At 32.9% G+C, this 17002-nt stretch overlaps 1 protein-coding gene across 2 annotated transcripts in view; it reads left to right on the top strand.

Annotated features, from left to right (window-relative positions):
• Window positions 1-17002, top strand: part of LOC118183119 (teneurin-a-like) — a 1514249-nt gene that overhangs the window by 710942 nt on the left and 786305 nt on the right. For both annotated transcript variants that reach the window (XM_085820731.1, XM_085820730.1), the window contains exons 4-5: window positions 203-385; window positions 8002-8289. In XM_085820731.1, coding sequence (XP_085676857.1) covers window positions 203-385; window positions 8002-8289 — 471 coding nt within the window. The remainder of the gene's footprint in view (window positions 1-202; window positions 386-8001; window positions 8290-17002) is intronic.

Genomic DNA, 17002 nt, shown 5'->3' with positions numbered 1-17002 from the left:
AATATTGCAAATAGATGCTGTTTGGGTAAATAAGAAGCTTACAATCATTACATTAAATGCTGATTTTGTTGTACATTAGTTGCCGTATATTACCGTATATTACCATCTTTGCCGTATATTATTTGCTATATATCTTTCTGGTCAACTTCTGGAAAAGATATATTAAATAGCAATGTCTTATATTTGATTTATGTCTTTTCAGATCGTGGTCGAGGGCGTGGTAACGGCAACGGGCGTTCATATAGCCACAGCAGCATGGAGTTACTTACAGGTCGAAACTATTTCAGTGGATCAGACGGCGAGCTGGAAGTCGTTGGCGACGCAATTGTATATCCTTCAGGAGCTCCTCCTTCCATGAACACTACACCTCCATTACAAACTCAAGGTAACTATAATAAATCAATTTTAAGGAAGATATTGTTAAAATAAATTCTATATATTGTAATAATATTAAAGCTTCAGATTCTCTAACAGATCGAATATTGCTTTAAATTAAAATGATCAACCAATGTACGTTTGTCTGCCCAATGCTCAACTCTTGTTTTCAATCCCCTTTGATATATCTTGAGTACTTTTTCGATGTTTTATTATTGATGCTAACTTGTCGAGAGCAATGGGAGAATTAATATTTTTGACTGTTCAATAACCTCTCTCAGACTGCTTTTTATTACTCTCATTTTCAAAAACATTACTTGTAAACATACATTATTGATCAGCTGAGTATTTCCGCACCGCCCATATTCGCAAAATCTTCGCCTTTATGAATCACAATAACCACGTTGCTGATGTCATCGTTAACGCTGTAAATAGTAACTAAAGTAAGCAATAACGAAAAGTAGGCAGCACCTGCTAAAATTTCATTCATCTCACAATATCTTAAAACCAACATCAAAACAGTATGCAAAATGCAAATCAAAAACTTAGTTAACAGTAATACTGCTTATAGCATTCCATTGATTATACTTTTGGAATCTCAAAATTTGGAGTTTTAAATAGTGTTGTCTGTGTGCGGGTTTGTAATAGGCTGAATTCACAAGTTCAATAATAGGTTAATAAAATTTACTCTTATCAGAAGAATTATATCAGAACTCTGGAATTTCCTCAAAAATATTCTAGAAGTGTTCACAATATCACGCAATATAATCAGTAGTCATACTCCAAACTACTAAAAACGTTGAAATACAACCCAATGCATTCATATATAAACAGAAAGCTAACTCTGATATATCTCAGTTCACGCGGAACTACAACTAACAGCAGTAACTAAGTAACTAAACTAAACAATTGAACTGAGATGCTCTCTCTGTGGCCTTTTATAGTTTTCAACCGGTCGCGAAAAATTTCTAGTAATTTCTGCTTCTCAAGATTTCTGGAAAGCAATACGAGGATGGAATTACGGCTACAGCTAACATAATGTCCAATTACATTTATTCAGTTTGAATACAAATTACAGAGGTATCCATTTACTCAATGTTAAATGCACGTGCACCTGTATTTTTACTTTTTCGACATAGCTTTCTCTGAAAATTTGTCTGGATCTCTCATGAAAATACAACTATTTTAGTTATAATTCTACTAAAATTAGCTATCTAGATACAAAATTCGTAACAATATATCAAAATGACATCTTACTCATTTTCCAAAATAAAAATCTTAAACTTCAGTTTTTCATTTTTAATTGTTTGCAAATGGATGATGTCGTGAGCTTCAAAACAAAGAACAAATAAATTAAACACTGATATTTTTCAATATAAAAAATACTGAGTTAGTATTTTTGTGCTTGGACAGTTTGTTCAACTTTGTAAACAAACATATCAAAAGAGCAAAAATTTAACAGAAAGTTTTGAACCTTTCTTGTAACTCCAGTAACAAGTTTTACAGATGAAGATATCATGAGCAAATCTGAATATCTTCATCATTTTACATCCCCAATGTAAATAGCACAGCAAATGCAAAAAGGTATGGCAATATTTAATACTCTGTAAATGTAAAGATCGATCACCTGAATGCGCCCACGCCACACACATTTTTCCTCTTCCCCTTTCTAATATATGATCATACATAAAATACACATTCATTTCATCCTGCAAATGTAAATTTAACTTTATGCTCTGACAGTTTATTTATGTTTTGGTGTTAAAAATAACCAAGTATTTTTGATACAATTAAGGATGATGCAATGACATAATGAAGGAACTGGTATTCACAATCTGCAAACGTCGATGCACCTTACGAGCTGATACTAGGCATGCTGCAAATATGCCCGTTTCCTGACTAATAATCCGTGATTTGGTCTTACGGTTTTGCAGTGCTGTTCTCTCTGGCGTTAGTCAGAGTGCGTTGCGATTCTGCATGCCGTTCAGTGTGACCGTCAGTAATCCATTAATTCCATATTCGCATGAAAATGGTTGAACGTCGAACAGTGCGATCGGCGATATCACGGATAATCAACACTTTAAATAGGCAACACTCCTGCCTCTATCGAATTTCGAAACTTGCTGGTAAGCATTCCTTCTTATTATTCGAGGCATAACAAGATATTCTGAGCAAACTCTAAGCGCACAAAGCGCTTTCTGAATGAGAAATCCACTATACAACTTTTCTTTTATGAAGTGCTTCAGATGTCATTTCTCCCACCTGCGTCATCTAAATGTGCTGAAATACTACTAACCATTAGTATATCCCAACTTCTTCCTTTCATATGATTTTGACGTTCGTCAGATCATTCCTTCCTGATGTTGCAGTTTTAATGGTCAGCAGTGTATATGTACGTATCAGACTTTCGATATAAGAAAGAGGGCTTAAGACTGTTTTTGATATCCGAAATCGGTTCCAAACTGAAAACTCTCTGCGATTGAGTGAATTCTAAGTACACACAGTTACATTATGTATACTTTTTCCCTATCTAAAGTTGTCTATTTTCTGCATTTTAAGTGTTTCTTTCTTTTTATCGCTTAGTACCTCGAATTAAAGTTTGTATTGATAATCCATATAATTGCAAATATCCACCTTAAAACAACTGCTAGTTACGGTTCACTTAAATTTAAGCAGCGCAAATAATATATAAATCAATACCCCTTTTTGAATCAAATCAAATTTTAGTCGCCTTATCTTAATTATAAAGAACGATTATCATGCTTATTGAACTCTTCTCCTAATAGGCTGCAAAATATCGAAGTAAAAAGTAAGTGATTGTAATGAACAAGTGGAACCTAGGGAAATATTCTTGAATATAATAAATATAATAAAATATATTCGATAGAAATTTCGTGGCCGAAACAAACATGCAAATAATGTCATATTACATATGCAAATAATATAATATTACTCTCTTTTCATTTCTCATTTTTTCATTTCTTCTTTCTCAAGAAAGTTATGGAAGAATTTATCTATTATTTTAGTATAGGCTGGTAAAATGAAAACTCCTTAACTGTAAAGTGCTTTTAGATTTTGCTGTTTTCACTGTGACATTTATTTTTTGTAATGTGAGATCTTCCTGATTTCAAAGAATTATTTAATCGCTTTGCTACTGTAAAATTATTTTAACATTATGTTTTGCAACAATAGCTTTCAATTTAATCATTCATTCGTCAATAATAATTTCAATAATCATCATTTAATCATCTCACAATACATCCGATGGCAAAAGATATGCTGATCTGTAAGTTTGATAAAACATTTGGTACAAGCATTGAAGATCCAGCTGTAAAGTTCGTAAACTTTTATTCAAAAAGAGCAATGCTAATAAGCACGTTGCTTCCACTAATGTCTTTTAGACACAATGCCACTGCGTTTACAATTTTGGAATGTGTTATTAGTGCAAAACCTTTTCCAGTTCAGAATAAAGACAATGAGTTTGTTTTTAGCTTGTCTGACAGATTTTTAAGCTTTGCACTGTGTTTATAACTTTAAAACTGTGTTATGAAATTTCTGTTTTTTAGGGTAAATGAAATATAACATAAACAAAATATGGAATGTAAATAAATCAAGTTTTTCATACCATTAGGATAGAATATATTTTAAACATTTTTGTTGATGTATGCGCTTTGAATTAGCAAGTCGATATTGTGAAAATCTCTAAACAATTAGAGGAGTGCTCAGAGACATTGTGTACTAATTTTCTTTCAGTTTTATGCAAGGTTACTATACTGTAAAGTTTGTTCTTGTATGGCGTCACTGTCTCTTAGTCTGCGCAAATGCACCTTTTTTCCCGTACTGCTTTTGTGTCTTCGTTATTCCGACTTATCTAAATAAAATGACGTCGATATTGGCAACATCTTTAATCTTGTTTGTCTATAGACCTTAATCTTACGAGCAGAGATGACATCAGATTCCCGAAAACCGTATTTTGTACTGCGAGATCAGGAAATATGAACTCTTTCTAGCTTCGAACCTTGGATATAATAGTAAAACGATATATTTAGTTCTTTAAAATACTCCTTGAAGTTTATAAGAAGGGTAAAGTTAGTAAAGCATATAAATAAAGCTAAACAGAGCAATTTTGAATTTTTTTAATATAAAACTTGACACTTATTCCTTTATTCTATATTTTTAGAGACGTTTCAAACAACAAGATTTCATTTTACTTCCTTACAGCGAAATACTTCTCTTGCTATCCTATTTTAGAGCATCCTCTAAATAATACACAATAAATCTTATATTTTGCATAATGTACAATTAATTATATTAAAAGTTATTAACTGATATAATATGATGACTCTTAAAAATAGGCAACTCAACCTTTAGCAAATGTTTATTTCATAAAATTTTGGCTAATCATTGAAGAAAATGAGAATATTTTTGCTGCTTGGAAAAAGGAGTTTATAATTGACTTCTTTGTAACTGACAGGATTTTCTATAACATAAATGTTGGTTGGTTGGTTGGTAACGGAGGACGGGGACGCCTGATGTCTAACAGAGGTAAACAGGCATGTGTCCCGCGCCCTCCACTAACCAGGAACAACTCCCTGGGGACTCAAGAGGCCACCTCGGGAGCCTTTTAGGATGTTAACAAGAGCATTTACATGGCCATACAAGGGCAGATTGCATTCGTTTTACCGTTTTGACATTTGTTGTTGCAATTTGCTATGGTAATTTTGCACATTCACAATAAAATTCTAATAAAAATACAAATTAAATATACAGATACAAAAATACAGTTACAAAATAATAGGATCAAAATACAGGCTCATAGGGAAAAAAAGTAAAAATAAAATAAAATAAAATAAAATAAATAAAAATAAATTAAGTATTATGCATATACAGAAGAGGAAATGTTAAATACATTTGATTGTACATTATTTGAAAGGTATCTGTAATAGGGATTTATGTAAATTTTAGGAGTAGACTTATGTGTCTGAGAATGTGGAACTGCATGCTGACTTAGTTAGTGTATCATGTCTTGAGAGTTTTGGTTAATGAGGAGAGCACAAATCTTGGCCCATTCTCTTGAGCTTGTTAACAACTTTGCAAATTGTATTTACTGCCGGTTTGTGCTTTATAAGGAAGCGGTGATAAGCTTCACTATTGTTGATAGGAAGAGGGAGGTGATTTCCTGCTGTCAGATGGCATTCAAAAACATAGTGGTCTGAGGAGCCTTCCGCTCCGCAGGCGCATATGTCCGTGGTTGTTATGCCATGTCTATTGAAGTAGGTCGGGAATGGGCCGTGTCCCGTAATATAAGCCGTAAGAGGAGCTATTGCAATGTTGCGTTCAGTGCTGACTTTCGGGAGGTAGCTGTATGTACGTCTTCCAGTTGTGCAGTGCGTCCAGTCTTCCTGCCAAAGATTTAGGCCTTGACCCCGTAATAGCCCTTTGAGGTAGGAAGGAGGGGCTGGGATTGCGATTTTTTCAGCTTCTGGATCAGTGGCTGCTTGCTTGGCCAGGCTATCAGCTGCTTCATTCCCCTCATTTTCTGCATGTGCCTTGATCCATGTTAAGGAGAGATGTTTCTGCGGGTTGCGCTGTAAAAGTTGTTGTAATTTGATGATCAAGGGCGAGGTGTGGTTGTGATTATCTAGTGCTAGAAGCGTTGACATACTGTCAGTGAAAATTTTCGCCCGTTCTATATTATTATTGAAAATGTAATCTACCGCGGTTATAATTGCTTGCACCTCCGCCTGGAACACACTGTTGTTTAAGTCAAGGCGTCCTTTCCATACATGGATGATTCTTCCTTTGTCATAGTGTGCAAAGGCGCTGCCTACTCCATCTTCCTGCTTAGAGCCGTCGGTGTATATTTGCGTATCCCTTGAAACTCGCGTCATTGACAGTGGCTGTATCCGTGAGATGTTAATTCTTATTCCTGTGCCTTTACGTGCAGGATGAGTGTGAAGAGTGTTTGTTACCTGGGCTTTGAAATTGCAGAGGGCTGTATGTTATGTTGCCAAATGTTGCATCTTTGCGGAGGTATATGAGGGTGGTGTACACTGTCTCTTGTTCTGCCCGTATGTGGAGTGGAATGAGCCCTGCAAGGACTGTCGCTGAGCTGGTGGCTGTGGTGCGGTACGTTTTACAGAGATTCAGGGCGAATGGTCGTTGAAGAGATGTAAGATGTTTGATCTTTCGTCCTCCCATCGGTTGGGCCCATACGGCAGCAGCATACAAGACTATTTTTTCAGCTACCACATGGTAGAGGATCTTCTGAATATGATGATTTTGACCCCAGTTCTTACCTTGGAAGGCGCGGGCCTTTCTGGCTATAGCTGATGTTTTGTTTTTTAGTTATTGTTTTTTAGTTTTTTAGTTTTATAAATGTTACTCAAACTTCAATTTTGCTTAAGCTTGTGTTTGATATTAATTTGTGTCTCTAGCATATGTATTTTACTTAGTGACATGATGTTGGCGAAAATTGTTTTTCTAATTTAAAGATAGTAGTTTAGATAATCCTTTCAATTATGAAGTATTAACCCTAAATTACCGTAATTACATAAAGTGACAGAGTTGTTCTTTTTTATAACTGGCTCTGTTTCCCATAAATTCTATGACTTACGTAGTGATCTTGCATTTTCAGTTATTGCAATTTATACTGAAATACGCTAAATATAATTTCTATTCAACTTGCATAGTCATTAGTTTTTTTTTTATGTTGGAGACGTGAAAAATATGCTGTGTCGTCGCCGAGAACTCATAGATTGTGTTTCCAGTTACACCAAAAGGCATGCGTAAAGGAGGGAGAAAATACTTTAAAAACTAAATAAAATAACGAATTGAAAATGCATACATAATTTTTTGTATCATATTGTACATGACGCGTCCATTAGGATACAAAAGTTTAGAATCAAAACAAGCATACAACCTTTACGTCACACTTCTAATATTCGAAGCATTTCCATGAATCGTGTTCCAAAGGCAAATTAATAATCCATGAATGTATCAATCATACTGATAATGAAATAAAGTTCATATTTATGGAAAGCTTTCAATAATGAAAACAGCAGATGCGAAGTACACAGTTGAAAATGTAGTACTAAAATATGAAGAAATGTCACTTAATCTTTCTTGAAACAAATTTAAATTTCTCAGATTCTATACCAAAAATTAAGAATCACCAACCATCGAAAATTCACTATACTGGATTTCAAATTTGCAATGATATTGCAAATTCGCTAACTGAGCAAAAACAGAATACAAAGGGTCACTCTTTTGTAGAATATTGCCAAACTAGTTAGCTCGGGGCCAGATCTATATCATGTAGACCATGCAGACCATACTACATTGGTACCTAATACTATGTAGACTTTAAAAACTATAATATCCAGTTCTACCTATGGAATTTAAAAAACTGGAGAATACTTTTATAAAGAACAACAGTTTATATGTTATAGCAGGATAATTAGACACATCAAAATAAAGTTATTGCATACAAATTAAAAGCGAAAAAAATAAACCGGATTGTATGCGATAGTTAGAAACAACGAAAATCCAATGCAAAACAACAAAACTATAAGCAGGTAAACAAAAAGGCACTTAAATTTTTACAACAGTATGCTTTCGTTCCAGGCAAATATCCCGGCTATGGTACTTTACCAAGACAGCCGATCCAAGCTGGAACAAGGGAACAACAGCAATCTCCTCATCCCAGCCAACAACCTCCAGCAGGAAGAGAATCCCGTAGTGGTTCAGTTACTGGTTTGCAAGGGGGTGCAGCTAATACTTCAAGGGGTCGAATGTCGTTATCTCTCAGAAGAGGGCCATCTTCTTCCTCTACGTCTGACAATAATTCTGATGCCACCTTTACGGACACAGAGTTTAATGCTCGTAGAAGAAGCGGATTACAAAGTCAAAGTGGTGAGTTGATCAGTTTAAGAAATGTCATTCTCTTGAAATGATGTGAGCAATAACAAGAAAAAGGAACGATTACACAATGAAACGAATTTTCAACATAGAGAACAATGGTTATCTTATAATTACTTTAATAATTTGTAAACCATGTGATATTAATTCTTACCTACTGATTTTGGATATCGTAGTAGGTCTTTTTAGGAACAAACATGTTAACATTTTTATTCGATTCCGATACTCAAGGTAAAGTTATTTTACAGTGCGTTTGCAAATCTTTAAAATTATTTTGTTTAACATTTCTTTCGCAGAATTATATGTTCTTGAATCAGATTGTAGAGTATTTATAATCCAAAGTAGAATATAAGGAAACGGAGTTTTGAAAAGTATACATAGAAAGTGAGGAAAATAGAGCATATTTTAATTTCTTGTCTAATATACATGTATATAATATACTTAGTGCGCAGTTAATAAATCCGCTACTTCTGGTTATAGATATGGATGGGTGGATAAGGCGTTAACAAAACTAATTTCTGCGAATCACCATCTTTATTTTTACGCACATCAAAAATTATTTCTTTGGCAGACAAATTAATTTTCGATCATAGTTGAATACAAATAATTTTTATGTACACAGAAAAAGAGCTGCGACGTCATTTCAGGCAAGGAAGCATTAGCGGCGGATTGTTATTTGCATGGCAGAAATCAGGAAGTAAGGGAAGCGTAGGTGCTCGTGACTTAGTATTTATACTTCTTAGGTGCAGAAAGTATCTAAGCTATGATTGGTCAATGCTAGTTTTACTTACCTTTTTCAAGCAGTGGTATGTAATTTGAAATGATCTCGAATTTGGGAGAACATATGAATTTAGAGGGAGAGCACGAAATTTAGAATGTTAATTTTGAGGTCGCCAATTATTTTTTAAAGCAGCTATCATATTTTCTTTTATCTTATATATATATAGAAAGAGAGAGAGAGCCATCCAGAAAAATGCATACACTTTAGCAGGTGGTATTTGCGAATTATATACGTGATGTATGACTCAATGATAGTGAATCGTAATAGCCTTGTGGGATCTTGAAGGATATCGTGTGCAGTAGGAAATGGGTTATGCTGAAGATCTGACGTCAAGAAATTAAAAAGGCATCAGCAGCAATATTCCCGAACACATTCACCAGCGTTGCTCATGGAACCGCTCACTACCGTTTTCTTGTGTGATTAGCTCCTTATAGCTACCACTTTGCCATTTTGAGCATATTAAGTAACTGTGCAGCTCCAGGTGTAGAAAGATTGTATTAAATCTAACCTAGCTTGATTATATTAACATATTATTAAGTTCGGCAGTTCCCGATTGAGAATTATTTTTATTAAAGTGTGTATCGGTATGTATTTTTCTGACAGACCTGGTACATAAATAATCAGATAGAATCGGGAACAGCGATTTTGAATACGTTTCCTTCTACTTTTATAAAATAGAATTTTAATACTATATGCGGATTTATTTTCATTCTTTTTATAGAACTCTAGAGAAAACGTAATCTAACACTGAAGTGAAAAATGCGACATGAGCTATTGAGAAATTAAAACAAATGACACTTAAGCGTGGTATTGTAGCAGCTATCGGTAAAAATTATAATATGACGTCCATAACTATTTCCAATATATGGCAAACATTGCTATGTGCTGTCAATCTCCCAACAGCCCCGACTTTTATATCTTGGACTTAGAATTCTTCAATGCCATGAAGCATTACAGCATCACAGCACGTTGCGCCTACCAACGCATTCAAGCTTTATCTACTTAATTTATTGCTTTAGGTATCGAAATAATAAACGCTGCTTTTTTTTTACTTTACGGCAGGTCATGGAATGCATTATGCAGTTTTGTGGGGAAATAATTACAGATGAACAAGTGAATGCAAGGCCGGACACTCCGATGAGTTTTTTCTCATAAATCGGGTATCATCCGGTACCCGCAACTATCTAGTTCAGCCATACCCACCCGACATCCAATAAGGGCCGCATCGGAAGTGCATTCACAGTAATACTATACCTACATACTCGTGCAGGGGCTGCCATAAATCTTAGATTTACATAGATTTAGGTGTTTGAAGGCTTGAAAAAAGTGCGCACATATACTTTTCGGTGAACAGAGGGTGTTGGTTTCATGTTCCACCGCGTATACTACAATTTGCCAGACCTATACTAATACTTAATACATACCACAACATATGCATATATAGCACATATATATCATTTACATATATATTGTTATTAAACATATACATACTATTAAATACGATAAATATTGGAAAATAAATGCCTACGAAAGAATCATACACATGCCGCGACATATAACCCCATGACATACACAAGCCATTAAAGAGGCATCGGCGCATCCAAAGATTGTTTAAATATATACATACTATTAAATTCGATAAATGTTGGAACAGCATATATATATATATATATATATATATATACTGTTCCAACATTTATCGCACTTTATTTCGTATATATATATATATATATATATATACGAAATTAATATATATATATTGCTGCTCTTGTTTAACCTAGTTAATGTGATTAATGTTGGAAACGCAGGAACATACGAAATGACGTGTACATCCCTTAACTTATATATACTATGATTTATATATACCGTGCACATATATCCTACTACTGTTTAAACATATACATACTATCAAACACGATGAATATTGGTAAAACATATACATACGAAAAACCAGATACATACTACTAACACATACATCTAATATACGTATATCTTGCTATTTTTAGGCCTATGCGTTCATTTAAAAATGATAATTTTTGAAAAAAAACTGATGTATGAGAATAATCATGGGCATACCTTAACGTATACATACCATGGCATATACATGCCATACACATATATACTACTTTTGTTTAAACATATTCATGCTATTAAATATGATGGTAATTACAAAAACAGTTACATACAAAAACTCAGATGAATGTCATAACATATACATACAATATACATATATCCTACTATTATTTAAACATATACTTACGAAAAATCATGTACAACTCCAACATATACATTTACATGCCAAACACACGTATCCTACTATTGTTCAGAAATAAGCATTCTGCTTGACATGGTAAATATTTGTAAACCTATAACTTCGAAAAAGCGTGTACATACCCTAACATATGCATACCATGACGTATACATCCCACAGACATATCCTACAATTATTTAAACATACATATTCTGTTTGGCATGATTAATAATGAGAAACATATACCTAAGAAAACTCCTACACATACTTTAACAAATCTGTACATACTACTATCTAATGTGGAGCACTTATTTGTATTGCAATGTCTGGGATCCGCTCAGATTCTGTCCTAGTACCTGTAATTAATAATTACAAGATTCCACATATGAAAAAGGCAGTGCTTCGATCTCAAAGCACGTTCGCAAAATTACATAACTTATACCGGAGAATCCATTTATGCGGCTCATGAAGCAATAAATAGTTTTAAATTTAAATAACACCTAATATATATTTATAAAATAAAAGTTAAATGAATACTTCTTATATTATTGTATCATATTTAATAAATTATACTTACGCCTTTAAATTGGTGACACAGCAGGGAAGAAACAATGTTTTTTAAATGGAACAATGACTTCAATGCAAATAGGACAATCATTTCGATACGGAGCAAACATTAATTAATTAAACATTATTACAATCTCATTATTTAAATTTTTATGGAATTATTCGTCTCAGTTACCAGTGTGCCGAAGCTTAACATTATTTCTCATAATTCGGAAAACTTTTGAATGTCGTTCACTGTTAATTTATGTTCTTAATATAATTTGACGGAGCATGATTTCTCACGGGGTTTCTCATTCGCAGTCGGTTATACTGAAAATCCGGCCAACTATTTATTTCGTTCTTTGAAATAAATTGCTGGTGCAGACTTATAGCCTACGCTTTTGACCTTTTGAAAGCTTGCAATGATTCAGAGGCATAAACGACAAATATCATACGGTACAGAGTTTCAGAAAATTTCGGCTTATTTATTCACTCATGTTCTCAAGAAAGGAATATTTCGGAAGTCAGAGCTAATATGAAAATCGCTGGAATAAGAAAACAAATGTGTAAATATGCTGCTGGAAATGAATAAAATCCCATTTTGCTGACGTTAGTCGCTGAGGAGTTGATTTTTTGTTGCAATTTTAGCGAATTTAAAGCAGAATATGTATAGCTAAAAATTTTCAGAACGTGGAAAAATTCGAATTTATTTGCATTCATTTTCTTCCTCTACTAGTTTGCATTCGTGTTTATGTGTATATAGAACTAGTATTCAAAAATTGGTTTGAATTATGAATATATGTAGAGGTTGTTTCCCATTCCTGGAAAACTCTCTCTTAGGAAAAAGGGTATGGTTATTTAGAATGCATTTACATTATGTATTAAAGATATTACCATCTGTTTTATGTCAGATATTTCACATAAACAATGGGTTTCTTTAATATTGCTGGTTAACTGGAAGAGCTATTCATTTAATTCCATAGTTACTGTGGCAGAATCATGAACAATGTACGTTATTTTATATTATACAAATTAAATTCCTTTTCAATTAAGGCATATGCTTCCACGTAATAATATGCAATGCAATGGAAATATCGAGTTTCAACGAAAGGTTTCTGCCACTGCAAATATCGTCTGCGCAAACAACGCGTTTTGGCGTGTTTAATCATATTTTGTCAAACGATTTTTGACATTTGAAAGAAAGAAACTTGCTTTACAAACACCGTATTGGGAAATTTATAAAAGAATATTGTTATCATTAAGTACAAGGTGTTTTAAATGGAATTATCACGTTACCGGGTTAGAACAATCATTTACTTCCAGTTCTGTTGCAAAACGACAGCTACCGAATGTCACCAAATCATGCATATATCTTTAGGTACTAATGTTGTATCATATGACACAATGAAGGTTTGGTCTTGAAAGTTCAAAACAGCCTTACGTATTTCATTAAAACTGCAGAAAGCGTAATATTCGTGGTAAAATTTACATTTTAAGGTGAATAAGAAAAATGAAAATGTAGACCATTCCTTTCTTAATATTGGCAAGAAGTCTGTTTTTATAAGTAAAATTTCCATATTTTAAAATTGTGAATAGCATTTTGATCATCTTATTTATTGATTGAAACATCCATTTAAAAATATTATACTGCTTAATATTTAATATATAAGCACACATTTTTAGTTTTAAATTAAAACTTTACAGATAATCGCACATGTATTTAATGTATTCTTTGTAAATTTATTTTTAGAATTTTTATACAGTTGCACACTACTTTTGCTGTATGAAGAAGGGAACAGTTTTAATTAGATAGTTCAGAATATATTTGATTATTTATTGCCTAGGAGGAGTAATGCTCTTCCAAGAATTTCTTTTGTATATTTCTCCATATAATCCATTTCAACACGCTGTGCAAAAGCTGTCGGAATATTTACGTTCCTAAATTTTAAAATTTTTCCCTTCATTTTGCGAAGCATCCCATTCTTTTATCTATTACGTAATGTACAAATCTTAATTACCTTTATTTTAAACCCCAACAGCAATTTATTCCCAAGATAGAAACTATGTAACAAAGAAGCACAAGATTTTAAAATAATTGAATAGAAACAAAGGTTTCCTACTTTACACACTGAAGAGAAATATATTTTAGAAAATGCTTTTCTAAATAATACTTGTTTGAAAAATGTTTCACTCCTAGGATTTGTTGAAAGGGCATTTTTACTGAAAATAGAGAGCTTCAAATTTTTCGCCGCAAACGTTTCGCATTGTATATGACTGTGCACTTCAATAATGTAATTATGAGAGGGGAAAATTTAATCAACTCCCCAGTCTAGCTAGCATCTGCTTTCTGTTTAACGGATAAATGTGAGGACGATGCTGTCTTATATATGTCTACATTATCTGGGAATGGTAAGAGAAAGAACTAAGATATTCATCTTCAGAAGTCAACAGGTGGATAAAAGAGAGAAAATATTAAGAGTTACAAGAAATTTATAGATTACGTTGTACATTTAGTGACTTAATTTCAAACTTATGCTCACAAAACAGGCAAATAATTTAAAAGAACTATCATTTTACAAACTGAAAAAAAAATATGATCATTTCTGAAACTAATTTTTTTTTTTTTTTTTTTTTTTGTGTGTGTGTGTGTGTGTGTGTGTGTGTGTGCATTTGTTAATCCTTTACTTTAATTACTTTGCATGAACAAAATTATATTTTTTTGGAAGTATTATTAAATTATTGAAAAGTCTCAGTCTACTTGCATTTTAAAGACTTGAAAATCTGTATTTATCTCCTCCTAATTTTGTTCTTAGTTACACTGATTCATAAGAGATATAGCCCATTAAGAAAGCGAAGCTGTCCTCAGGACTCTAAGGAACACATAGAAACAAACAGAAAACATCTAAAGGAAAAACAAAGAGAACAATAAAGGAAAACATAAAAGAAAAACAAAAGAAAACAGAAGAACACACAAAGAGAAAGAAACAAACAGTCGCCCTACTTCTTAATATTTATTTGTTCATAATTATTATCTACAAACAATATTGGATCTCTATAAAATAATTGAAATCTTTTATAATCTATAAAAATATTGAGGTATCTACATGATTTCTGTCTCTAATTAATTTAGTTAATGTACATGTCACCACAAAGTTTCGGCAATCACCCACGACTTCAAATTGTTACAGTATTTTATAAAATGAACAACTTCCATGGCATTGTAACGTCTGAACACCCGTGTTGAGTGAAAGGAAAGAACAGTTGTCTTTTAAATATTTATTTTAAAACTTAATAAGAATTTCTTGATTACTAATAAACAACATAATCAACCATTACATCCATAATTCACACAATGGCCGCTGGATGCAGTCACGACGCTGAATTGTATACAGAGGACAGTTAGAGGACAGCAACACGTCTCACTTCCTAAGAATTCTATTTTATTGCTTTGATGTACACTATTCTTCTTAAACTACCTTATGCAGGACTTCTTGTATCTCGTAGTGGACTAATGTTTTATTCTAACACTTAAATTTAAGACATGCTCTGTGTCTAGACGCTAAATATATATATCATGTCTTTTCTGGAAGGAAGTAAGATTGCTACGCTCCTAAGTAGTAATGATGTCGTAATGATGTAGCAATTTACTCACGCATGGTGCTGCAAAAACGTCGCAATATATTGTCTTTGAAATAACTAGATGTCTTCAAAATTCCTCTCTTTTACGACTGTAAATTTTTTTGGATTGACATTGATTTCTAACTTTCTATTTCATTCTACGCAAAGACGTTGCTTTCGCGCCTCTTTACATTTGTTTTTAGATTAATAGCTTAGTTCTAAATTGCTTTGGAAGTTTAATTCAAAAGTTCTTTGATACTACCATAGGATGTATTATTTATGAGAAACAAGGAAAGGTTAAATTTTTGTAATTATTATTTGCTTAATAAACTCATATTTTTAAATGAAAAGGCAATATCCGCCTAGCATACATTGAAAATGTATACATATTTCTAACTGCAACGATTTATATATATGCATACAATGACAAATGTATACATGTTTGTTTATAACGATAACGATTTATATATACATACAAAGTCAAATGCATACATATTTCTAAATAAACAGTACCATTACTGTTTAAAATAAGCAAAACTCAACTTTAGATCGAAGCTTTCAACGAAAGTTTAATTACTAATATCATAGGATGAGATAAGGAAATTTTTAATACAATGGGGAATAGGGCAGGTGTAAAATACATTGATAGTAAAGAATGAAGCTAAAAATGAGCCAAGTGAATTTGAAATGTAAAAAATTGTATAGTATGTACTTATCAGTGAATATTATTCGACGGTTTTACTCCCGCCCTAACCATTTTCAAAGGGTAATTAAACTTCCTCTGTGATTGGACGCAATGTATACATTTCTTTCCCTAAACATATACTTCCTTTTTTTGAATCACAGCCAAGTATAGCGCTGATACGCTGAAAGACCAGAAATTCACGCTGGAATTTTTTGCTAATTTATTATCTTTATTAATTGTCATATTTTCTTGCATATATCGCAACTGAAGGCATTAAATTATTCATTTAAAAGGAGGTTTATTTCTAAATAATAGTTTGCGCCTTGTATATTTAATGGTCTGGTGTATTTTATTATGGCGAAGCTTATTAGGGCTATCTGCCTAAGGGAAAAGATATCTTGATGGCATAATTTCTAAGGGGAAAGTAGCTGGTGTATTCACATTATAACACATGGACACAACAGCGCACGGAGAAGATCCCGTGAATACACAGCCCACGTACCCACGTTATACCAGCGCTCAGAGAAAACCACGAGAACGCCCATGCAGCCAGCTCGTTCATCTGAAATCCAAACCATGTCGAACTACCAGCGCTTAGAGATTTTATCGCTCGGCATTTTGCTGGAAAAAAGTGTTTGTATTTAAAAAGGCATAGACATTTGATATGTTCTTAGAATGTTTTCAGTCCTTCTTTCTCATGCACATATTTAAATAAATAAAGAAAGAAATTGAAAGGTAAATAAATTATAAATAAAATAAAATAAAATAATAAATAAATAAAACTAAAAAAATAAATAACTAATGTAAAATTTATATAAATCTTATT

The sequence above is a fragment of the Stegodyphus dumicola genome, chromosome 7 (genome assembly GCF_044657685.1).
Source record: "Stegodyphus dumicola isolate Sdum_Otavi_A_Nest chromosome 7, ASM4465768v1".
NCBI lineage: Eukaryota > Metazoa > Arthropoda > Arachnida > Araneae > Eresidae > Stegodyphus > Stegodyphus dumicola.
Note: the sequence above shows the minus strand (reverse complement) of the source record. Positions and strands in the feature narration are given on the sequence as shown.